General features: G+C 39.2%; 1 protein-coding gene across 1 annotated transcript in view; it reads left to right on the forward strand.

Moving 5' to 3' along the window:
* Nucleotides 1-9,231, forward strand: part of PMIS2 (PMIS2 transmembrane protein) — a 47,338-nt gene extending 38,107 nt beyond the window's left edge. Inside the window, exons 3-4 of the mRNA XM_008533925.2 lie at nucleotides 5,676-8,600; nucleotides 8,769-9,231. Coding sequence (XP_008532147.1) covers nucleotides 8,340-8,600; nucleotides 8,769-8,897 — 390 coding nt within the window. The 5' untranslated portion in view covers nucleotides 5,676-8,339 and the 3' untranslated portion in view covers nucleotides 8,898-9,231. The remainder of the gene's footprint in view (nucleotides 1-5,675; nucleotides 8,601-8,768) is intronic.
* The last annotated feature ends 16,077 nt before the right edge of the window (nucleotides 9,232-25,308 follow it).

Raw genomic sequence — 25,308 nt, forward strand, 5'->3', positions numbered from 1 at the left:
ACTCAGGCCTGCCAGCAATGCCCTGATAGGAGAGTCAGAACATTGCCTAGTTCTGCTGGGTGGGGAAGGAGCAGCATCTCCTCACTCGGCCCCGCGTATGCTGCCCCTGCTGGGAATCAGAGCGCTGTCATCTGTTTCTGCCAGGTGAGGGATGGAAGATGAGCTCCCACTCAGCCCCAGTGAGACCATGGCGGGGGGAGGTCTGAGGGGTGGGTAGTATGGCTTTTTCATTGGTGTTTTTCTAGAGTAGGGCAGTTGCTGCCAAAAAGACTTTCTGTTGTTGGGCCACCCCTTTCCCAGTCCTTTCACCAGGGGGAAAAGCTTTTCTCTGGAGTTCTTTTTGTCTCTGTCTATTGGCAGTTCTGGGTTAGAGGCACCCTGGGCAAGATATGTGGGGAGAAATAAACCAGAAGACTCAACCCGGTCTGGGTCCTCAAGTTCTGAGGTCCCTGGGCTGTGCTTATCCTCCATTACACCTTTCAGAGCCATCCTGTCCATATTTGTCATGTTATATCCAAGGACTTTTAGTCGTAAGAGGGAGGATCTGGGAAGAACGGGGATTCTCCATCTTAGTGGAACTGGAAGTTTCTATGTTCTTTTTTCTATATTGGCTGTTTGAGTCTTTTTCCCATTTTGTAATTATGTTGTCTATTTTGGGGGTTATTTACTTAAAGATATAATTCACATACCATAAAATTTACAATTTTAAAGTGAATAATTCAGTGGTTTCTAATATATTCACAAGGTTGTGCAACCATCATCACTATTTAATTCCAGACATTTTCATCACTCCAAAAAGAAAACCTATATCCATTAATAGTCACTCCCCATAGCCCCCTCCCTTCAAGCTCTGGCAACCACTGATCTACTTTCTCTATGGATTTCCCTATTCTGGACATTTCATATAAATGGAATCATGCAATAAGTAGTCTTTTGTGTCTGGCTCCTTTCACTTAGCATTATTTTCAAGGTTCATTCATATTATAGGGTGTAGCAGGACTTCATTCCTTTTTATGGCTGAATAATATTCCATCACATGGATAACACCACATTTTGTTTATCCATTCATCTGTTCATAGACATTTGGGTTGTTTTCACTTTTCGGCTATTATGAATAATACTGTTATGAACATTTGCTTTCATTTCTCCTGGGTATATACCTAGGACTGGAATTGCTGGTTCATATGGGAACTCTATATTTAACTTTTTAAGGAACTGTCAAAATGTTCTCCACAGCAGTGTATTAAGCATGTCTTTTAATTTTAATGCTTTGACATCTTGGGGCCTTGCTGACTCAGGAGAGACTGCCTCTCCCAGAGCTGGCTAATTCCTAGAGATAGCAAACAACTCCCCTTTGAGCTGGCCTTTCACATGCAAACCACCCAGCCCAGAGGCTACTTCCAAACCACTTCCTTTATCAGGCTGTCACAGGCTCTTACACTCCAGGCTACTATCTCCCTACCCTAGTCACCCCAGGGCCAGGTACCAGAGAATAGAAAATGCCCCTATACCCCAGAGCTCACTGACATTATTCAAACTACTCAATCTTAAGCCTGCTTTCCCTGTCTTGCCATGCCTTTCCAGCCAAAACCACAAGAAAGGCTCTTGCCCATGTTTTCCCTTCACTCCCTCTGTCTCCTGGCTGACCCTCGTACTCCCTGTGTGGCCCTGCATGATATGGCGTGCCCCCTGCTCTTGGGAACTGTGAGTACCCACTGTCTTTTCAGTGGCAGCCATCTCCTGATCTCTTGGCCTCACCATACCTGAGTAATAGTAAAACCTACATTTTAAAACAAGCAGCCGCACCATTTTGCATTCCCACCAGCAGTGTATAAGGGTTCTAATTTCTCCACATCTTCACCAACACTTGTTATTTTCCTTTCTTAAAAATTATCATTATAGCCATCTTAGTGGGTGTGAAGTGGTATCTCACTTGTGGTTTTGATTTGCATTTCCGCAATGACTAATGATGTTGAACATCTTTTCATGTGCTTCTTGGCCATTTGTATATCTTCTTTGGAGAAATGTCTATAGAATCCATTTTCTCATTTAAAAAGCTGGGTTATTTGTCTTATTGTTGAATGTCTTTTTGTTTTTAAGGTATAGAAATTTTATGTATTTTCTAGGTATGTCATTTATCATTTATATATACATTGTAAGTACATTTTCCTATGCTGTGACTTTCCCTTTTGACTCTCTTAAAGGCAATTTGAGAAGAACAGAAGTTACTAATTTTAATGCAGTCCAATTTGTCAAACTTTTTCTTATGGTCAGATTTGTGTTCTATTTAGGAAATCTTTGCTTTGTCTAAAACCATGAAAATTGTCTTCTATGTTATCTTGTAGAAGGTCAACTCTTTCACATTGCAAATTTAGATCTATAATCATTCTGGAATTTATGTCTGTATATGGTGTGAGGTAGGGTCCAAATTAAAGTATTTCCATATGGATATGCAATTCATCCTGCACCATTTGTTGAAAATAATATCATTTACCCACTAAACTGAATTGTCACCATTGCCATAAATTAAATGACCATATATATATATATTATATATATATATATGGATCTATTTCTAGACTCTGTTCTATTAACCAACACGTCTATCCTTATATCAACACTGCAGTGTCTTAATTACCATAGAGTTCTAGTAAGTTTTGCCATTTGTTACTGTAAGTCTTCCAACTTTGTTTCTTTTCCTCCAGATTAGACCTTTGAATTTCCATATACATTTTAGAATTAGCTTAACAATTCCCACCAAAAAAAAATGGTTCTATAGATCATTTGGGTGAGAGCTGACATGTGTACAATATTGTCTCTAATCCATGAACATGGTATAATCCTCCTTGTATTTAGGTCTTCTTTAATATATTTTACTAATGTTTTATAGTTTTATGTGTAGAAGTCTTCATATCATTTATTCCTAGGTATTTGCTTCTATTCTGACACCATTGTAAGTGGTGTTGTCTTGTAAATTTCATTTTCTAATTTTTATTACATGTATATAGAAATACATTTGATTTTATTTATTGACTTTGTGCTCATGACCTTGCTGAATTCACTTATTAGTTCTAGTAGTTTTTCTGTATGATATTTTAGATTTTCTACATACACAGTTTTTTTTTTTTTAAAGATTTTATTTTATTTTTTCTCCCCAAAGCCCCCAAGTACACAGTTGTATATTCTTTGTTGTGGGTCCTTCTAGTTGTGGCATGTGGGACGCTGCCTCAGCGTGGTTTGATGAGCAGTGCCATGTCCGTGCCCAGGATTTGAACTGACGAAACACTGGGCCGCCTGCAGCGGAGCGCGTGAACTTAACCACTCGGCCACGGGGCCAGCCCCCTACATACACAGTTTTTTAATGTACAAAGAATGATAGTTTTATTTCTTCTCCTCCAATTCTTATAAATTTTCTTTCTTTTTCTTGCCTCATTGCACTGGAAAAGACCTCCAATACAATGCCAGCTAGAAGTGATAAGGACATCTTTGTCTCATTCCTGATCACAGATGGAAAGTTTTTAACATTTAAACAGTATCAATTTTTTGTAAATTTTTGTAAATACTGAGCATTATATTAAGTACAGTCCCTTCAATTTCAAGTTTTCTGATAGTGTGACTAAGGTCTGAAACAGAAGGAGTAAGGATAAAAATTGTTAAAGTGAGGGCTAGCCTAGAAAGCAAGGGCTGGAGAAGAGATTATGGGTCATGGAGAGTGTTATGGGGGAGAGAGGGGTTATGATATAGTGAGAGGACTTGGGGATAGGGAAGGGTTATGGGAGATGGAGAAATTTTATCAGATGTAGGGAGTTCATGTAAGAAAAAGCATAGATTATGGGGTTACAGGGAAAGATTTATGTGACAGGTGCTTATGGAAGATGAGGAAGAGGTTATGCTAGGTCTGGGAGTAGATTATGATGAGAGAAGAAGGGAGTTATAGAACAGGGAGGATATTAGGGAAGTCAGAGAAGTGGCCATAGGGTCAAGGTTGGTATTACAGAGGACAAGGAGGGAGTTATGAGTGGCAGGGCTTTACAAGGGACAGGAAGGAGGTTATGGGAAACAGAGAAGGGTTTCTGGGGGAGACAGAGAAGGTTATGGTGCACAGGGAGAGACACTTCCTGTTTCTTTGTATGTCGGGATTTTTTTTTGTTGAAAATTGGAGATTTGACTATTATAACGTGCCAACTCTGGATATCAGATTCTCCCCCTTCCTCAGAGTTTGTCAGTTTGTTCATTTGTTTTTTCTTGTTGAAGGCTGTAGTGGTCCACTGCTTTGAGACTTTTCCAAACTCTTTTTTCAAAGACTATTCCTGTGTGTGATCATTGAAATCTCTATTCCTTTAGCTCATGTTCAGCTTGGATAGAGATTTCCTTAAATTGCCAGGAGCTGAAACAAACAAAACACCCAAAAAAGAGAGCACAGCAGCCTCTCCCAGTCTTTGTAGGTCGGCTCTGTGCTGGGGCATTCCTTCAGCACTTACACAGGCTTGCTCTGAGCCTGGGTATCAGCCCAAGGTAAAGGCTTAAGGTCTTCTCAGGTTTTTAATAAGCATGCACCTCGCCTGGGCATGCATGTGGCTTTCTAAGTTCCCCTGTATATGGGGCTGCTTTGAATACCCTAAGTTCTCAGAGTCTCAGCCCAGCTTCTCCTCTGGGCCTTAGACGGTCTATTTTATGCCTCCACCCATAATCTCTCAACCCAGGCATCCATGGGTTTGTCATTACCTTGTAGCTTTTATGAGCATGCCCACCACTTTTCCTGCCTGCAGTCCAAGTTACGTGAAACAGAGATGACCATCTTGCACAAGTCCTTCAAATATTCTCTCAGACATGTTAGAACAGACATAGGCAATAATTTGAAATATGGTTTGCTCTGTTCCCCCTGCCTTGAGAGGTCGGGGATGGGGTGGGGGAACAGGAACCAGGTTACTGCCAACTCAAGACCAAGACAGTTGCCCCAGGGAGGGGGTGGGGCAAAGGCAAATAAAAATGCCACAAAATTTTCCTACTGTTTTGAAGCTGGATTTTCTTCACTGGGCATTTGCTTGGTTGTTGTAAAGCTTTGACTATTTTCCAGAGCTCCTACAAGGTTGGTTCAAACAGATTCTGCTTGTTTTTCCAATGTTTCTTTTGGGGAACGAGAGCTTAGAGATTCCTAGTCTGCCTTTTTGCTGACTTCCCTCTCCAAAAGGAAGCCGTAACCAGGGAAGAAGCAGGACAAGGAGGGGATTATCAGAGTACAGGAAGGTGTTTATGGGGACAGAGAAAAGTTATGGAGAGATAGTGAGGGAATTATAAGGATCTGGTAGGGTTTACAGACAGCCAACAAGGAGTTTATATATGACAGGCAAGGGTTATGGAGGACAGGAGTTCAGTAAGAGTTCAGTGCTGTGGTAGATCCTTCTAATGATGGCCTCCAATAAATCTCACCTCCCTGGGTCTGAGCCCCTCTGTAATATGACATCACTGCTCCTTCCATCAAGATATGGAGTCCATTTTCCATCTCTTTGAATCTGGGTTAGCCTTGTGACTTGTTTGATCAAGAAAATGTGGTGACAATGACATCATGTAAGTCATGTGAGGTACTTACAACAGTGCCCGGCATGTATAGGCTCTATAAATGTTAGCTGTTGCTGCTGTTTCTGTTGCTGTTAATGGAAAACTCTGTGCATTAGGTTCCTCATATGCAAAGAGGCTTGCGGCATCGGCCTTTACCCACTCGGGATCCTGACACAATCACACTGTGAACAACTTTAGACCAACCTACTGGAGAATGAGAAGACACCTAGAAGACAACTGAGGTTAGGCCAATGGCCAGCACCAATTGGCAGACATGTGAGCAAGGCCATCTTGGACTTCCCAGCCTAGCTAACCTTCAAGCTGAATGCAGCTGCCCAGATAAGCCCAGTTGAGACCAACAGAACTGCCCAGCCAACCCAGAGAATCATGACAAATACTTACATTGTTTAAAAACTCTAAGTCTGGGAGAATTTGTTATGCAGCAACAGATAATGGAAACACGTGGAGACAGGGAGGGACTTGGGGGACAGGAGTGGTTTACAGAGGTCATAAATGGTTTAGGCATAGTCTCATCAGCCTCTTGGGTCATTTCTTCAGATCCGAGTTTCTGTTCCCTTAATCCCTTGGGTTGAGGAGTTCACCTACTGCCACCCGAGCTGCCCCAGAGACTCTGTCTCCTTGGCCCACTCCCCACATGGATCCAGGTTCTTCTCTTCTTGGGCTTCTAACCCCAGGTCCTGGAGGTTAGGGGCCCCCAGATCAACATCTCTTCTTTGGCCAATATTCTATCCCCATTATTTGAAGTATCATTTCAGCTGCTAGAGTCAGAGACTGGCTGAAACCGGCTTACTCCAACAAGGGATTTATTGATTCATGTGATTGAATATCACAAAGGTAATGGAATGATGCTGGCATTTAGGTGCAGCCAAAACCAAGGACTCAAAACCTATCAGGGATTTGTATTAATTTCTCTTTATTGTTTCACTCTCAGATGGCTTTCTGCATGTAATGGCACAGTGACCACCAGCCATCCCAAGCAAACCTGTTACCCCAAAAGTTTCAACAAAATCCTAAGATTGGCTCTCATTTGACCAGCTTGGGTCACATGCCCAACCCTGAACCTGTAAAGAGCCTGGGGAATGGAATGCTCTGATTACAAGCCTGGGTCACATGCCACCACTAGAGTGAGGCAGAGGGGAAGGGAATGGACTGAGCATAAGGAGGAGAGTACCTTGGGCAACTTACTAAACTTCTTTGCCCCTCAGTTTCTTCAGCTCTAAAACAGGGATAACAACTGAACCTACCTTATGGGATTGGTGTCAGGGTTAAATGAGATCAACGCATACAGCACACTTACAACAGTGCCTGGCACATGATAGACTCTCTAAGTGTTAGCTATTATTATCGTTGTTACTATTATTATTAATGAAAAACACTATGCACCAGTTTCCTCATAAGCATAGGGAAATAGAGAAAACAATAGCAACTATGTCACAGAGTTGTGTGTGGAATTAAGTGATTTTCGTCTATATAAGCCCTGAGAATAATGTCTGGCAAAGAGTCTGCTTGCTGCAAGGATCAGCTGTTATTAAAAGTCAGTGAGTCCTTTTCCACAATCCCAAAATCCCAAAGACCTGAAAACAGACTTTTTTGCCCTTGGATAATTCATTTGGTGGCAAAACCTGACCTGAACTTACATGAGGCTATTTATAATGTTTGTTTTTACTTATGTACTTAGTGTGACTATCCACTCATTTTGTTGAAGAAGTATTGAGTTGAATTATTGAGTGCTGCCAGAGGAATTATATATGTAACAAATTGTGTATGCATTCTCTCAGCTTTCTAAAATACAAATAAAAATCTAAATTATAAGACACTTCTGGCCCCAAGAATATTGGGGATAAATAGAGATTGGATACACTCTCTGAAACAACAAAAAACCTGGACAAAATATATGAAACAACAACTTTCAAGACACTGTGAAGACAAGAAACAAACTAGGTGAGCCGTCCTGTTGCTTTGAGAGTTTCCAGGCTGCAGTGCCGGGAGGGAGAACCAAGATGGAGCCAGGCATGTTCCTTCAGTTGAAGAGACAAGAATAACAGTCCAGGGGCCATGGGTGGGGAACCAACGTGGGTAGAATTTGCAGGAAAGATGCCAGAGAGGAGAGAATTTCACAGAGACAGAACTCCAGAGATCTTCTCAAGGTCCTCTGTGAATATTTGACAGAGTACTGATCAAGGCATGCATGTGAGGAAAGCACCCAAGACTGGAGAAAAAACTACCTGAGAGAGTCAGATGGACCAGGTGCTGCCAATCACACAAAGCCAGGCATAGCGCCTGTTCCCACCAGCCAGACCCGGAAGCATCGTAACTCATGGGACATTATTCATTTTCCTTCCTTTCTCATGGTAGATTTCCTAGTTCTCTTCCTGGCTTGTCTACTTCCTCTCTTCTGCTCTTGGGAGGCATCCCTGATATTGCCCTCCTGCCCTGTCTGCAGATAGGGGTCTTCAGGAAGGAGGACCAGCCAGGGTCCAACCTAATGACTTCCGCCCAATCCCTATCAGGGTTGGGGGAGTCGATGTCCTCTTAGGGGGTGGAGCCTGGTTCCATGCTCTGAGTCGGCAAGGAGCAGAGAACCGCGGGACCACGCCCTCTTACGTGGGCAGCCAATCAGGACTTGAGGTTCTGGTATCTCCATTGTGAAGAACTGGTCTTTGACAGTTTGGGTCTTGGGATTCTGGTTCGAACGACAGAAGGCATAGTGAGTTTGGCTGTTTCCAAGATACTCGGGTCTGTCCTTGGGTGGAAAGATCATGCCCCCGAAACCTGCTGCAGATGCCCCACCTGCCGCAGACGCCCCACCTGCCGCAGACGCCCCACAAGCCCCAGGCGCGCCACCTGCCCCAGGCGCCCCACCTGCTCCAGGCGCGCCACCCGCGCAGCCAGAGGAGCAAGAGCCTAAACAGACAGAAGAAGAACTGGCGTTTTATGCCCCGAGTTACGTATGTATGACCGTCCTGGCTGTAATTCTTTTCCCTCCCCTCGGATTACCAGCTATCTTCTTCTCTTACAAGGTAAAAGAATGCCTAAGCCATGGCCCATCCTGTCCTCTACCTGCCCCTTGCATCTGCTCCTGTCCTGGGACTGGGTGGGGGTTTTCCCTCAGTGACAGCTGGTCTCCAGCCATTCCCCAAGGATGTCACATGGCTGGACTCAGAAATCTAAAATTCCCATCCCTACAGACCGCGCAGGCCAACAAGAACAGCGAGTGGGAAGAGGCTTACGTCAACTCAGGCAGAACTGGTTGGCTGGATGTATTCGCCATACTCATTGGTTTAGGCATCATTTATTACTACGCCCTAATGTTATGAAGGCCAGGCCCAGTAGTCTACAGGTCCACCCCTCAACAGGACCCACTCACCAAGACACTAACCAGCCAAATCAGCCACCATGCAAGAATCCAAGAGCTGAGACATCTGCTATCCAGGAAACCCACCAGCCAAGGAACTCAACATCCAACAACCGAATAGCCCAGGAACACCATACTACTCCATCCTTTCAGCCTCCATGAAGAGCTGTCTTCATCCACCTTGGAGGTCCTCACTTTCACACCATAGATGCCCTTAACTCCTTGATACTGGGCTGCTTTTTCAGAAAAATATTTATTTAAACCAATAAAATTGAAGGGAATGTCCTGGCTTTTCATAAGTGTTCATGTGTGTTTCTGAGTCGGTGTCTGTGTTTCGCTGGGGCTACGTGTTTCCCAAACCATACGAAAATCAGAATGTCCTAATGGTGAAGCCCAGGGACATGGAAATCAGGCAGATGTGGGTTTTCCTCTCACCCCTGACACTTAAAAACTGTACATCCTTGAACAAGATAATTTTCTTGAGCCTAGTTCCTTTGTCTGTAAAATTAGCATAATGATCGCCAATGTGGGGTCATACTTAGAAATTTGAATCGATATTCTCTAGGTGTTTCCTCATTCAAGCTAGAATTCTAGGCTTGTAATGTCTGAGAGCAGGGATAGGAAACAGAAATCTCTTCCAGCTTTTGAGATCCAAAAGTTAAATTCTCAAGGGAAGAATGGAAAAATCTCAAGAAATGAACAATAGATTTGGCAGAAGAGCTGATGAAGACCACCTCTCCCCCAATCCTGAAAGGTAAATGCTCCCCTATTCATGGAATAGGGGTAGTGCAGAGAGGTTAGATGTCAGAATATCTGTAAGGAGGTCCCTATAGCCTACATCTCAGGATGGAGCGGGGTGTCAAAGACCCCAGAGATTACTTGTATTCCCTCTCCACAGAGAAATCCTAGAGAGGCTCCAAGATCTCAACAAAAATATGCTGCATGGTGTGGAGGTCTAGAAAGAAATGGCCTCAGACAGCCAAGTAGGGTATCCCATGTCCCAGCGTGATGAAGAGAAGGTGGGGGCTATAGGAATGCCAAGTGTCAGGGTCAGAGCAACTATCAGAGGGGAGCCGGGGGTAACACCAGAGCCACCCAGGATGAATGAAAACAGAGATCTAGGCTGACACCATGGACGACAAACACCCAGGGGTTCCTTCTGGTGCCCTAGCTTCATGGACAACTCCAAATTCAGACTCAGAAACTCTAGACTTAGCAGAATTAAGTTTCCACAACTGAGGAGATTATCAGTAGGAATTAAACTGAGTAGGTGTGGAAAAGACTGCTAACACTTTACCAAAGCTCATCTCCTTTTCTTCCTGGGAGCACTACTCAACCACATTTCCTAGGTTCCCCTGTGTGGCCATGAGACTGTCTTTGGCTCTGTGGAACGTGATCAGAAGTGATGAGTGCCGCAAACAACCCTGGACCTTAAGCACCTCCCACGAGCAGTCCACTATACCCTTCCTCCCCTAGCTCACTGGGCAAGTGATACCCATGGTGATTGGAGGGCCACATGGTATAGAGATGAAAGAGTTCCCATCAGCTGTGGTCCCTGAGTCATTCTAGGAACAGTCACCCTTTCCCCAACTGCCTCCCATGGTTGAGCAGAAACTAAACTATTGTGTTGTGCCATGACATGTCTAGCCTATCTATTTCCACAACTCAATCCACCCTAACCAGTGAAGATGGAGGAAAACAGAGTTGCATTTGTTAGACATCTGGGGTTACAGCTTGAAATTCATACCCAACAGAAAGACTCACCTTGTTGGGAGGTTTATAGGACGAAGGCACTAGTCCATGATTAACCTTAATCTTAGCTGTTGTCTTACTGTGTCTGTCTCCTCCATGGTCCCAGGTATCTTCACAGAGTACATGTGTTTGTGGGACAACGTTTCATATTATGGGTGTGTCTGGAGAGAAGATTATGCCTTGTTGTTTGCTGTGTTAGCAGGTCTAGAGGGTCAGCCATCCCTGTCCCTCCTCAGGCCAGACCAAGCTGGGCTTGTCCCATTCAGCTGCAAAGCCATGTGGAGTCAGGATGGTCCACATCAGCACAAAGATTCAAAAAAGTCACATTGTGCTACAAGACTTGCAAAGCCAACCAGTCTTCTCTACCTCCACTCCCAGACTCCCCCCACCCTGTATCACACTCTCAGGCATTCATCTGGCATTTACCATTATGTTAATATAAAATAAAACAAAAAAACTATATTCTTGTGTTTTGAAACATCATCAGTTGAATTACTATAATGAAACACAGATTTAACACTCTTCTCTCTCCCCACTACCTCCCACAGAATGAGATGGCAATTTTTCACTCAATGTCCAGGATCTACAATTCATTATGCCTGGGTAAGCATGCTCCATTACTGCGCCCAGGAATTTATGATGATTACATACTCTTTCTGAACTGATTTTTGAACTCAACAGCCAAGCAACCCTTCTTCCTGCACTCCTTCAAATTTTTTTCCTCCCTTTTCTTTTTACTCTCCCTTCTTCTCCTCCTCCTGCTCCTCCATTCTTCACCCCTCCTCTCCCTCCTCCTCCTGCTCCTCCTCATCTTCCTCTTCCTTCTTCCTCTTTTGTTTGTTTTATTTTCTCAGTTATCTATGTGTCCCTTCATTAATTGTTATCCAAAAGAACTCTGTAACTGCTCTCCACAGAATTTCCCCACAGTCAAATAGGCCAGGTAATTTTTTAATTCTCTTTTTCCCTTGGATTTTAAACCTGTTTATTTATTTACTTGGGTTTCTTTATTTGCACCACTTTCACACAAATACATTCTCATAAAGAATCAAGTAATACAAAGAGTATGTGGGAGAAGAGGAGCTCACTTTACAGTTGGTCCTAGTACCATTTTCCCCTCTCAAAGGTAATTGCTGTCAATATTTTGTGGTAAGTCTTTCTAGTTACCTTTATGTGCATTTCCCTGTGCATATACATCCACACACATTGATATCACACTTTTCTGCTTACCACTAGGTCTTGAAGATATTTTCCTGTTAGTGCTGAAGATCTTCAACACCAAATGCCCTGTATCCCACTTGTGAATTATCTGCCTGTGTCCTCTTCTGGTCCATAGGGTAAATTCCTAGGTTCTCATTCCTGCCTTTTCTCCCTCAATGATAGCTCATGGAATTCCAGCACTTGGCATGAACCTGCGAGCCTGTCTTTCTCCTGGTGAAAGAGATCTGAGTATCATAACAGAGAGAATCTCAACAGAACAAGCGGCTGCAGGAGAGCAGATTCTGTTTCACACTATGAATTGGTCTTGCAAATTGTATTTCTAACTCCAGCAAACTTAACAAGCTTTAAGACACTCAGACTTTGACGTTATTGCCATGTCCTGTGATTGTCATTCTTAACCTCTTACAGTCTTCAATTCTGATGAATCATCTTACTCGTGTTACTGTCGTAACAATACTTGAACTGACATTCTTTTCTGGAAGAAAGACTTGCTTTTGAATTTTCTTTGTTAAATCAGAAGCATATTATTAGCATTTTTCTCTTTTCCCACAGGTATGTGGATTAAAAAGAGAGAAAACAATACTCCCCCCACCCAAGAAATACTCCCCAAGAACCCATAATAGAGCAAGATTTCTTATTTAAATGAAGAGTTTGAGAATCTGAGTCTCATTTAAATCAAGAGTACACTGGGTCTCTTATTTAAAAATATTTTTATTGAAGTGCATAAAAATGCACAAATCATATGTGTATGTCAATGAATTTTCACCAATAGCACACTCATGTAAACTGTACCTGAAATAAGGCAAGGCCAGAAGACTCCTGTGCCCTCTCCCAGTCACTTTCCCACAAAAGATAACTTCTATCCTTACTTTCTCTCCCTCTTTTTAATAATCGCCTGGTGGGCTGTGTCAGGGCTTGCAAAATTTACTATCAAGATCCTCCTGTAGATGGATATTTAGGTTATTCCTAACTTTTGGCTGCTCCAAGCCATCCTACAAAAGGCATCCATGAGCATGCTTCCCCGTGCACGTGAGTAGGTATTATGCTAGAATGGAGCCAAGAAGTAGAATTTCAGTGTTGAAGCATTAATGGCTCTGTAACTTTGATGGCTAATACCATGATAACTTCTGTAAAGGTTTCACCGAGTCCCACTCCAACCCCAGTATTTGAAAGCATCATTCTGTCTTCTTGTCAGCACATGATATCATCAACCCTTTGAATTTTTGCCAATTTGATGGGTGAGAAATGAGAGCTCCTTGTTGCATTAATTTGCATTTCTCTGATCAGTAGCAAGTTTGAGCATTGCTGTGGACTGAATTGTGTTCTCCAAAATTTCTGTGTTGAAACCCTAACCCACAGTGTGACTGTATTTGGAGATAGGGCTGTTAGGAGGTAATTAGAGTTGGATGAGGTCATGAGGGTAGGGTCCTCATATTGGGATTAGTGCCCTTATTAGAAGAGACACTTGAGGGCTTGCTCCTTTTCTCTTTAGCATGTGAGGACATAGTAAGAAGATGGCATCTGCAAGCCAAGAAGAGAGCCCTCAGAAGAACCCAACTAAGCTGGCACTCTGATCTCAGGCTTCCAGACTCCAGACTGTGAGAAAATTAATTTCTGTTGTTTAAGCCCCCAGTCTATGGCATTTTGTTACAGCAGCCTGAGCTGACTAAGATAGGCATCTTTTTCAAATCTTTACTAGTCTTTTTTTTTCTTTTCTACAGGGTTTGTGATATCCTTTGCCCATTTTTCCATGGTTGTTTGTCTTTTTATAATGGATTTATAAGGGTTCTTTTTATGTCATGGAGATTAATCCTTTTTCTGTTAAATGTGTTGCAAATGTTTTCCAATGTATTTTAACATTGTTTATGCCGTATTTTCATAGAGATATTTTTAACTCTTACAAAGTCAAATTTATCAAGATTCACCTTTGTGCATTCTAAGTTTTATGTTTTATTTTGGAAAACTTAAAATCACTTTCCCATATTTCTTTTCAATGTTTTATAAGTGACCTTATGATTAGTTGTTTTAATCCATCAAGACTATATCTATCTTTTTTAAACTGAGTTCATAATAGTTTACATCATTGTGAAATTTCAGTTGTACATTATTCCTTGTCCATCACCATATAAGTGCCCCCCTTCACCCCCTGTACCCAGCCCCCAGCTCCCTTCCCCTGGTAACCACTGTCCATGTGTTTGTTTATCTTCTACATATGAGTGAAATCATATGGTGTCTGTCTTTCTCAGTCTGGCTTACTTCGCTTAACATAATACCCTCCAGGTCCATCCATGTTCTTGCAAATGGAATGATTTTGTCTTTTTTCATGGCTGAGTAGTATTCCATTGTATATATACACCACATGTTCTTTATCCAATCATCAGTCAATGGGCACTTGGATTGTTTCCATGTCTTGGCCATTGTGAATAGTGCTGCAGTGAACATAGGGGAGCATATGTTACTTTGGATTGTTGATTTCAAGTTGGGTAGATACCCAGTAGCGAGATAGCTGGGTCATATGGTAGTTCTATTTTTAGTTTTTTGAGGAATCTCCATACTGTTTTCCATAGTGGTTACACCGGTTTGCGTTCCCACCAGCAGTGTATGAGGGTTCCCTTTTTTCCACACCTTCTCCAACATTTGTTATTCTTTGTCTTGGTTATCATAGCCATTTTAACAGGTGTAAAGTGGTATCTTAGTGTGGTTTTGATTTGCATTCCCCTGATGATTAGTGATGTTGAACATCTTTTCATGTGTTTATTGGCCATCTGTATATCTTCTTTGGAAAAATGTCTGCTCATATCCTCTGCCCATTTTTTGATTGGGCTGTTTGCTTTTTGTTGTTCAGTTGTGTGAGTTCTTTATATATTATGGAGATTAACCCCTTGTCGGATACACGATTTGCAAATACAGCTAGTACGCTCTTTGACATCGCAGTTAAAAGGATCTTTTCAAATACCATGTCTTCTCAGACAAGGAAAACAAAAGAAAAAATTAACAAGTGGAACTTCATCAGACTAAAGCGCTTCTGCAAGGCAAAGGAAACTAGGATCAAAACAAAAAGACAACCCACCAACTTGGAGAAAATATTTTCAAATCCATTTATTGATTTTTATATTGTAGGCAATGATAGCCTAATTGGATTTCCAATTGAAAAAACAATATTTGTCCATCCTCTCTTATTAACATTAAATGTTACCTTGACCACATACAAAATTTCCATATAAATGTGTGAGTATTCCCAGACTTTATTTCTGATCCAGAATCAATTTTGAATTACTATAGTTTTATAGCTTTATTTGCTATCTGGCTGGTCAAGTCTTACGTTATTGTCATCTTTCAAAAATTGCTTGGGAATTTTCATGCCTTTTCTTTTCTAGATGAGCTCTAGAATCCGCTTGCCAAGTTCTATTTTTAAAATCGCACCTAAATTTGATTATATTAAAATTAATTTAGTTATTAGTTGGGGAAATTTAAGACCTTTAGGGTAACCCTTCCTGTTCATAAACATGGTATATCATACAGGACTTATACATCTTTGGGTTTATCTTATTTATTATAAATGGACTTTTATTTCTATTACATAATCCAAGATATTATTATTGGGGTAGAAGAAAGGTATTGAGTTTTCTAATGTTGATATTTTGGCTATCTTACTGAACTTTTTTTGGTGTAATAATCCATCATTTTACATACTTGGATTATCTATGTGAAATTTGAATTGTTTCTTAATAATTTAATAGGACATTTTATATTTTTCTTTCAGTTTCTTGGCTAACTCTCCTGGTACAATATGATTTAGTAAGAATAACAGCAGGCATCCTAATCTTGTTTCTATCTTTATATGAAATGGTTCTAATGTTTTACCATTTAGTCACACAGTTGACGTAGATTTCTTATAAAAATTCCATGTATTTTAGTATATTTTCTTTCATTCCAAGCTTGCCAAGATTTTTTAATTAAAAATTTGTGTTGAATTATATCAAATACTTTTAGGCATCGATTAAGATTTTAATTCAGCACATTGACAAGATTATTCACAATCAACCATCCTTGTACTTCTAGGAAAATTTTACCAAGTCACAATCTATTATTTTTTTAATACGTGATGATATTGTTTGCTTTTATCTTATTTTGCTCCTATACTCATAAGCCAACCTGGCCTTTGGTTCTTATTGTGGGGTCTATCTCATCAACTGTGCACTGGGGCAGTGCTGGCAAAGGCAAATGAGTTGAAGAGCATTCTAGATTTTTGTGTGCTCTGGAACCATTTCTATGACATGGGAATTCATTGCTTCTTGAAAGTTGGGGTGAACATCCCTGCAAAATTTCCTGGGCCTGAGGCCTTTTTCAGGTAGTAGATTTTGTACTTTTTCTTTTTCATAATGATGGTAATAGCAGGAACTTCTGGAGTCAAGTGTTAACTGCTGTTCTTAGTACCTTCTGAGTATTGATCCTTTCAGTTTCCACACCAAGCCCGTAGTCTGCATTTTTACAGACTCAGGAATGAAGCCTGGGAAGACAGAAAGATGTGGTGCAGGTCACACAGTGAGTGAGCTGAGGGGCCTCAATTGCATGGGGGTGGGGGGCGCGAAACTCTACCTCTACCTTCTTAGGGTCTCCATCTAGGCCTGAGAATTAAACTGATATAAAACAGATTAACAAGAGAAAAGCATACAGATTTTTACATGTCCATGAGAGACTCCATAGGAAAAATGAAGACCCAAGGAAGGGATGAGGCCTAAGTGACTAGGCTCTGGCTTGAACAAAAAGTAGTAATTGTGAAAAAGTAACTAAAATTGTGGGAAAATATATGTAACATGAAGTTTACCATTTTAACCACTTTTTAGGTGTGCAATTCAGTGACATTAAGTACATTCACAATATTGTGTAAACAGCACCACTATTTCAAAAACTTTCTCATCACCCAAAACAGAAACTTTGTAACCATTAAGCAATAACTGCCCATCCCCCTTGCCCATGGCCCCTAGCAACCTCTATTCTATTTTCTGTTTCAATGAATTCGCCCATTCTAAATACCCCGTGTAAGTCGAATAATACAATACTTTTCCTTTTGTGTCCGGCTTATTTCACTTAGCATGTTTTCAAGGTTCATATATGTCATAGCAGATATTATAACTTCATTCCTTCTTATGGCTAAATAATATTCCATTGTATGTATATAGCACATTTTGTTCATTTATCTATCAAAGGACATTTGGATTGCTTTCACCTTTTGGCTATTATAAATAATGCTGCTATAAACATTGGCATATGAACATCTGTACGAGTCCTTGTTTTCAACCTTTCTGGGTATAAACCTATTAGTGGAATTTGTGTGTCATATGGTATTTCTATGTTTAGCTTTTTCAGAAACTGCCAAACTTTTTAGCAGTGGCTGCACCATTTTACGTTCCTACCAGGAATGCACAGATGTTCCACTTTCTCCACATCTTCAACAACTCTTGTTGTTTTCTCTTTTTTTACCCCCTATAATAGCCATACTAATGGGTATAAAGTGGTATCTCATTGTGGTTTGAGTTTGCATTTTCCTAATGACTGATGATGTTGATCACCTTTTCATGTACTTATTGGCCATTTGTATATCTTCTTTGGAGAAAGGTCTATTCAAGTCCTTTGCTCATTTTTTAATTGGGGTTTTAGTTGTTGTTGTTGTTACTTATAGGAGTTCTTTATGTATTCTGGATATTAATCCCTTATCAGATATATGACTTACAAATATTTTCTCTCATTCTATGGGTTGTCTTTTCACTTTCTTGACTGCCCTTTGATGCACAATACTTTTTAATTTTGATGAAGTCCAATTTATCTATTTTTTTCTCTTGTTGCCTGTGATTCTGGTATCATATCCAAGAAAATATTGCTAAATCCAGTTCCATGAAGATTTTCCCCTATTTTTATTCTAAGAACTTTATAGTTTTAATTCTTATGTTTAGGTCTTTGAGCATTTTGAGTTAATTCTTACATGGAGTGTAAGGTAAGGGTCCAATTTCATTCTTTTCCATGTGGATATCCACTTTTCCCAGCACCACATGTTGAAAAGATTGCCCTTTCCCAAGGAATGATCTTAGCACTCTTCTTGAAATCAATTGACCATATATGCAATAGTTTATTTCTGAGATCTCTACTTTATTCCACTGGCCCATATGTCTGTCTTTATGCCAGAACCACACTGTTTTGATAACTGTAGGTTTATAATGATTTTTGAAATCAGGAAGTGCTAGTCTTCCAACTTTCTTCTTCCTTTTCAAGATTGTTTTGGTTATTCAGGGTCCCTTGAGATTCCACATGAATTTAAGTAAGGGTTTTCTACTTCTGAAAAAAAAAAAAAGCCCATTGGGATTTTGATAGGGATTGCATTGGAACTGTAGATAACTTTGTATGTTATTGTCATCTTAACAGTATTAAGTCTTGCAATCCATGACACAGGATGCCTTTCCGTTTGTATTTGTTTTCTTCCATTTCTTTCAACAATGTTTTATAGTTTTAAGCGTACAAATTTTCACCTCCTTGGCTAAATTTATTCCTAAGAGTTTATTCTTTTTAATGCTACTTTTAGTGGAATTTTCTTAATTTCCTTTTCAGATCATTCATTGGTAGTGTATAGAAATACAACCGAATTTTGAGTGTTGATTTTGTATCCTGAAACTTTGCTAAATTCATTTATTAGCTCAACAGTTTTTGCGTGGATTCTTTAAGGTTTTCTATATATAAGATCAAATCATCTGTGAACAGACATAATTTCACTTCTTCCTTTCCAGTTGGGTGCCTTTTATTTCTTTTTCTTGCCTAATTGCTGTGGCTAGAACTTTCAGTATTATGTTGAATAGAAGTGGTAATAGTGAGCATCCTTGTCAAGTTTCTGATCTTAATGGATAAGCTTTCAAGACTTAATGGATAAGTTTTTCAACATTGAATTTGATGTTAGCTGTGGACTTTTCACATGTGATCTTTATCATGTTGAGAAAGTTCCCTTCAATTTTTACTTTATTGAGCGTTTTTATCATGAAAAGGTATTGGGTTTTGTAAATGCCTTTTTCTGCATCGATTGAGAAAATCATGTAAGTTTTTTTCCTTCATTCTATTAATGGAATTTATTACCTTGGTTGATTTTCACATTTTAAACCACCCTTGCATTCCTGGGATTAAACATTTTGGTCATGGTTTACTAGTATTTTGTTGAGGATTTTTGCATCAATATTCATGAGAGATAGGCCTATAGTTTTCTTTTTTTTTGTACAGACATACCTTGTTTTATGGCACTTAGCTTTAATGCACTTCACAGATGTTGGTGTTTTTTTTTTCACAAGACCCTCCACCAGCAAAAAGATTACAACTCGCTGAAGGCTCAGATGATGGTTGGCATTTTTTAGTAATAAAGTATTCTTTAATTAAGGTATGTACATTTTTTAGGCATAATGCTACCAAATACATAATAGATTACAGTATAGTGTAAACATAACTTTTATATGCACTGGAAAACCAAAAAATTCATGTGACTCACTTTATTACAATATTCACTTTATTGCCATGATCTGGAGCCAAATCCTCAATATCGCTAAGGTATGCCAGTAGTATTTTGTCTAGCTTTGATATCAGGGTAATACTGGCCTCACAGAATGAGTTAGGAAGTTTTCTCTCCTCTTCAATTTCTTTTGGAACAGTTTAAGTAGGATTGGTCTTAATTCTTCTTTAAATATTTTGTAGATTCTACAAGATGGTAGAAGTCATCTGGTCCTTGGCTTTTCTTTGTTAAGAGGTTTTGATTACTGCTTCAACCACCTTACTTGTTATACCTCTCTTCCAATTTCCCATTTCTTCAATTCAGTTTTGGCATTCTATGTGTTTCTAGGAACCTGTCCATATCATCTAGGTTATCCAGTTCATTGGCATACTCTTAGTCATGGTGTTCTGTTATAACCCTTTTTGTTTCTGTAAAATCAGTGGTAATATCCAGACTTTCATTTCTGACTTAAGTAATTGGAATATTCTCCCTTTTCTTAGCCAAGATAGTTAAAGGTTTGCCACTTTTGTTGATCTTTTTGAAGAACCAACTTTTGGTTGTGTTGATTCCTTATTTTTCCATTCTCTATTTTATCTCCTCTCTAATCTTTCTTGTTTCCTTCCTTCTATGGGCTTTGGGTTTCATTTTCTCTTTTTCTAATTCCTTCAAGTATACAATAGGTTATTGATTTTAGATATTTCTTCTTTTTTAGCATATGTGGTACAGGTATAAATTTCCTTGCTAGTACTGCTTTTGCTAAATCCCATAAGTTTTGTTATGCTGTGTTTCCATTATGATTCATCTCAAGGTATTTTCTAATTTCCCTTATGATTTCTTCTATAATACATAGGTTGTCTCTTAAGAGTGTCTCTATATAAAACATAGGTTTGACTTCTACATATTTGTGAATTTTCTAGTTTTCCTTCTCTTAGTGATTTGTAGCTTCATTTCCTTGTGATCAGAAAGATACTTTGTATGACTTCATTCTTTTTTAAATGTATTAAGACTTGTTTTGTGTCCTAACATATGGTCTATACTATAGAACGTTCCACATGCATTTGAGAAGAATTGTATTGAAGAATTGTATTGTGAAATGTTCAATACGTCTGTTAGGTTTAATTGGTTTGGTGTTGTTTGAATTCTCTATTTCTTTATTGATCTTATTCTATCCATTATTGAAAGTGAAGTGTTTAAATCTCCAACTATTGTTGTAGAACTGTCTATTTCTCCCTTCAGCTCTGTCAATTTTTGCTTCATATATGTTGGGGCTCTGTTGTTATGTGTGTATATATTTACAATTTTTATATCTTTTTGGTAAATTGAATCTTTTCTCAATATATAATGTCCCTCTTTGTCTCTTGCAACTTTTTTCACTTCAAGTCTATTTTGTCTGACAATGATAGCGTCACCCCAACTCTCTGTTGGTTGTAATTTCCACCAGAGATCTTTTCAATCCTCCTAGTGTCAACTTCTTTGAGTCTTTATGTCTAAAGTGAATCTCTCCTAGACAGAATATAGATGGATCATGTTTTTCTTTAATCCAATTTGACAATATTTGTCTTTTAATAAGAGAGTTTAATTCATTTATGTTTAAAGTAATTACTCATAAGGAAGGATTTACTTCTGCCATTTAATTATTTGTTTTCTCTGTGTGTTATACATATATATTTTTTTGTTCGTCATTTCCTCCATTACTGCCTCTTTTTGTATTTAGTTGATTCTTGTAGTATACCATTTTGGTTCTCTTATTTCCTCCTCTGTATACTTTTTAGTTTTTTCTTAGTGGTTGCCTTGGAAATGGCAATCAACATCTTGACATTATAACAACCCAGTTTTAATAATAACTTACTTTCAGTAGTACACAAACACTCTGCCCTTCTACATCTCTTCCCCCTTTATAATGTTATCGTTCAGATTACCTTTGTACACATCGTGTGCTTTTTAACATAGATTTATAACAATTGTTTCATGCTTTGCCTGTTAAATCTTATAGTGTACTGATTATATTTTTTCACTTTCTATATTCTTGAAGTTCTGGCATCAGGGCCCTTAGCTAATTCAGAGAGAAAGTAAACAACTCGCCTGTGCACACTCTTTTGATATGCAAACCAACCAATCCCAGTCCATACGCCTACCCACTTCCTTTTACTGGGCTCCCCACAGTCACCAGCTCAGGACACTGTCCCCCTTCCCTAATCACCCCAAGGCCAGGTACTGGATAACTATGGACTACCCCTATAGCCCATAGCCCACCGAAATTATTCAAATTATCCAATCCCAAACCTGCTTAGCTTGTTTATCTTGCTTTTTCCCTTCCTTCCTGCAAAAAACACAATAAAGGTTCCCCCCCACAGGCCCTCTCTCTCTTTCTGACTGCTTATCTCTGCTTGGTGCGTCCCTGTGTAGCCTTGTGTGGCCACTGAACTCTTCATTTGAGTCATTATACTTTGAAACTCCAGAATTTCTGTTTGGCTCCTTTTTGTAATTTCTCTCTCTTTATTGATATTCTTATTATGTTCATACATTGTTTTCCTGATTTTCTTTAGTTCTCTGTCCGTGGTTTCCTCTAGCTCATTGTGCATATTGGAGACAAGTTGATTTAATGCCTTTGGCTAACAGTTCCAATGGCTGGACTTCCTCAGGATTGATTTCTGTTGCATTCTCTTTTTTTTCCCCTGTAAATGAACCATACTTTCCTGTTTCTTTATATGCTTTGTAATTTTTGTTGAGAACTGGACATTTTGAGTATTATTTGGTGACTCTGGAAGTCTGAATCTCCTACTCCTCGAGTATTGATTATTTCTACTTGTTGAGGTCTAGAGCTATCCTTTTGTGACTTTTCAAAAACTATTTGCAAAGTGTGTATTCCTTATTGTGTGTGATCACTGAGGTTTCTGGTCTGTTATCTCTGTGGTCAGCTGATGATCTAACAAAGAAAATCTTAAACATCTGCCTCCAAAAAGAGGAGGGTAAAAGTGCACTGGCTCTTTAAATCTTCAGAGAGATGCCACTGGGAAAGCTGCTGAGAAGGTCAAAACCAAGGTAAGAGCCTGCACTAACTCACAGGATACTGCCAGACCCACCAAAGTGCACAACCTCACATTTCTGCAGTACAAGCTCTCCACGGCCCACCCTGGCACCAGCCAGCTGCTTCAGAAACACAGGCTGCTCTCTTACCCAATAATCTCAGTCTCTCTCTTAGCCAGCACTCCCCTGGTTGTTGTAAGCATTGGATCTGATTTCAGAGCTCTGAATTCGTTTATTCCAATCTCTCTTTCCAACTGAATGCTTGCTTTGTTGAGAGACTGACCCCTACACCTTCCTACTGCACCATTTTGTGTAACATCCTACCCAATTGATTTTTGACAAAAGAGCAAAAGTAATTCAGTGGAAGAGAACTGGCCCTTTCAATAAATGGTGCTGGAGCAACTGGACGTCCATCAGTGAAAAGTGAACCTCAATCTGAACTGCACACTGTATGCAAAAATTAACTCAAAATCAACCATGGACATAAATGTAAAACATAAAACTATAAACTTCTAGAAAAGAACATAGCATAAAATCTTAGGTACCTAGGACACCAAAAGCACAAGCATAAAAGGAAAATTGATAAATCACACTTCATCAAATTAAAAATTTTGCTGTACAAAATACCTTGTTAAAAGAATAAAGAGACAAATTGTAGAATGGGAGAAAATATCTGAAAACATATATATCTGACAATGTCATATTGAAAATATATCAAGTGCACCAAAACCCAACATATAATTATAAATTATATATTATATAATTATAAAACGGTCAAAAACATGAACAACTACCACAGAAGATATACAGATAGAAATAAACATATTAAAAAATGTTAAAAGTCATTATCCATCAACGTAATACAAATTAAAACCACAATGAGATATCACTACAAATCTATCAGAGTGTCTAACATTTTTGTAAAATATTGGTAACGTCAAATACTAGCAAGGATGCAGAGAAACTTGGTCTCTCATACATTGCTGGTGACAATGTAAGTTGGTACATCCAGTCTGGAAAACAATTTGGCAGTTACTTATAAAACTAAATATGGAATCCAACAATTACACTAGCAGATAATTATCCCATAGAAATGAAACACGTTCACACAAAAACTCGTGCATGAACGTTTATAGAAGTTTTCTTTGTAACAGGCAAAATCTGGAAACAACCCAATGTCCATCAATAGGTGAATTAATAAACAAACTGTGGGATTTCTATACAAATGAATAAGCATTAAGCAGCAATAAAAAGAAACTGTTGATACACACAACATAGATGAATCTCACAATAATTGTGCTGAGTGAAAGAAACCAGAGAAAATCGAGTATATACTATATTATTCCATTTATGTAAAATCCTAGCAAACGTAAATTAGTCTATAATTACAAAAAGCAGATCAGTGGGGTGGTAGGGGTGAGGGGGAGGCAGAAAATGGTAAGAGAAAGAGATTTCAAAGAGGCATGAGGAAACTTTTGGGAGTCATGGATGTGTTCCTTATCTTGATTGTGGTCATGGTTTCACAAGTGTATACATAGGTCAAAACTTATGAAATTTTACATTTAAATATGTGTAGTCTTATTGGAACACAGCCACATTCATTCATTTATGGATTGACTTGCTGTCTACGGCTCTCTTCACACCACGACAGCAGAGTTGAGTAGTTGCATGAGAAAGTGGTGCTCTCATCACTTTGCACTGCTGGTTGGCACACTACAAATTGCAATGATGCAGTTATAACTCAACAGTGTTTCAAGTGCCATGCATATCAACATATCACAACTTGTTTTGTTTTTGTTTTTGCTAGCACTGCATACCTATCACGTCAGAATAAGAAAAGAAGAGAAAAATGGGCTTCAAGCATTGTGCTTTTAAGCGTGGGTTATTGTGTTATTGAAATAAATGGCAAAACATTGTGTTTATTATGCAATGACACCATAACTGTGCTAAAAGAATACCGAATACATTGAAATTACCAGACTAAGCACTCAATGTAATATTCCCAACCCACTTGAAAAAAATGCTCAGAAAAATTAGAAAATGTAAAACGGAATAGCTCATCACAGTGGAATTTCTTCACAAAAATAAAAACTGAAAATGAGGCTGAAACCAAGGTAAGTTTCTGAATGGCTCATTTGTTAGCTGAGCAAAGAAAGCATTTACCAGCAGTGAGTTAATTAAATTGTGTTTGACTGAAGTAAAAATAAAAGGAAATAAACTTATTTAAGACTATTAGTCCCTCTGAGAAGAATTTCTAGAAGAGGAGAGCACATTGGAAGCAACATCATAGTCAATTACTAAAACAAATCATATCTACTGTAGTCAAATTCATACAAACGAAAAGTGGAAAAGTAGTTGACACAAATCAATAAACGTGATAGTCCACCTTAATAGAATGAAAAATAAAAATTATATTATTGTCTCAATACATGCTGAAAAAAACATTTGACAATATACAACAGGCTTTCATGATAAAAACTCTCAAAAAATTGGGTATAGAAGGAGCACACTTGGGGCCGGCCCAGTGGCACAGCAGTTAAGTTTGCACGTTCCAGTTTTCGGTGGCCTGGGGTTCGCCAGTTCGGATCCTGGGTGCGGACATGGCACCACTTGGCAAAAGCTATGCTGTGGTAGGTGTCCCACATATAAAATAGAGGAAGATGGGCATGGATGTTAGCTCAGGGCCAGGCTTCCTCAGCAAAAGGAGGAGGATTGGCAGTAGTTAGCTCAGGGCTAATCTTCCTCAAAAAAAGAAAAAAAATAAGAAAAAAGGAACATACTCAACACAGAAAAAGGCCTTATACAACAAGCTCACAGTAAACGTCATACTCAATGGTGAAAGGTTGAAAGTTCT

This window comes from Equus przewalskii, chromosome 9 (assembly GCF_037783145.1).
Source record: "Equus przewalskii isolate Varuska chromosome 9, EquPr2, whole genome shotgun sequence".
NCBI lineage: Eukaryota > Metazoa > Chordata > Mammalia > Perissodactyla > Equidae > Equus > Equus przewalskii.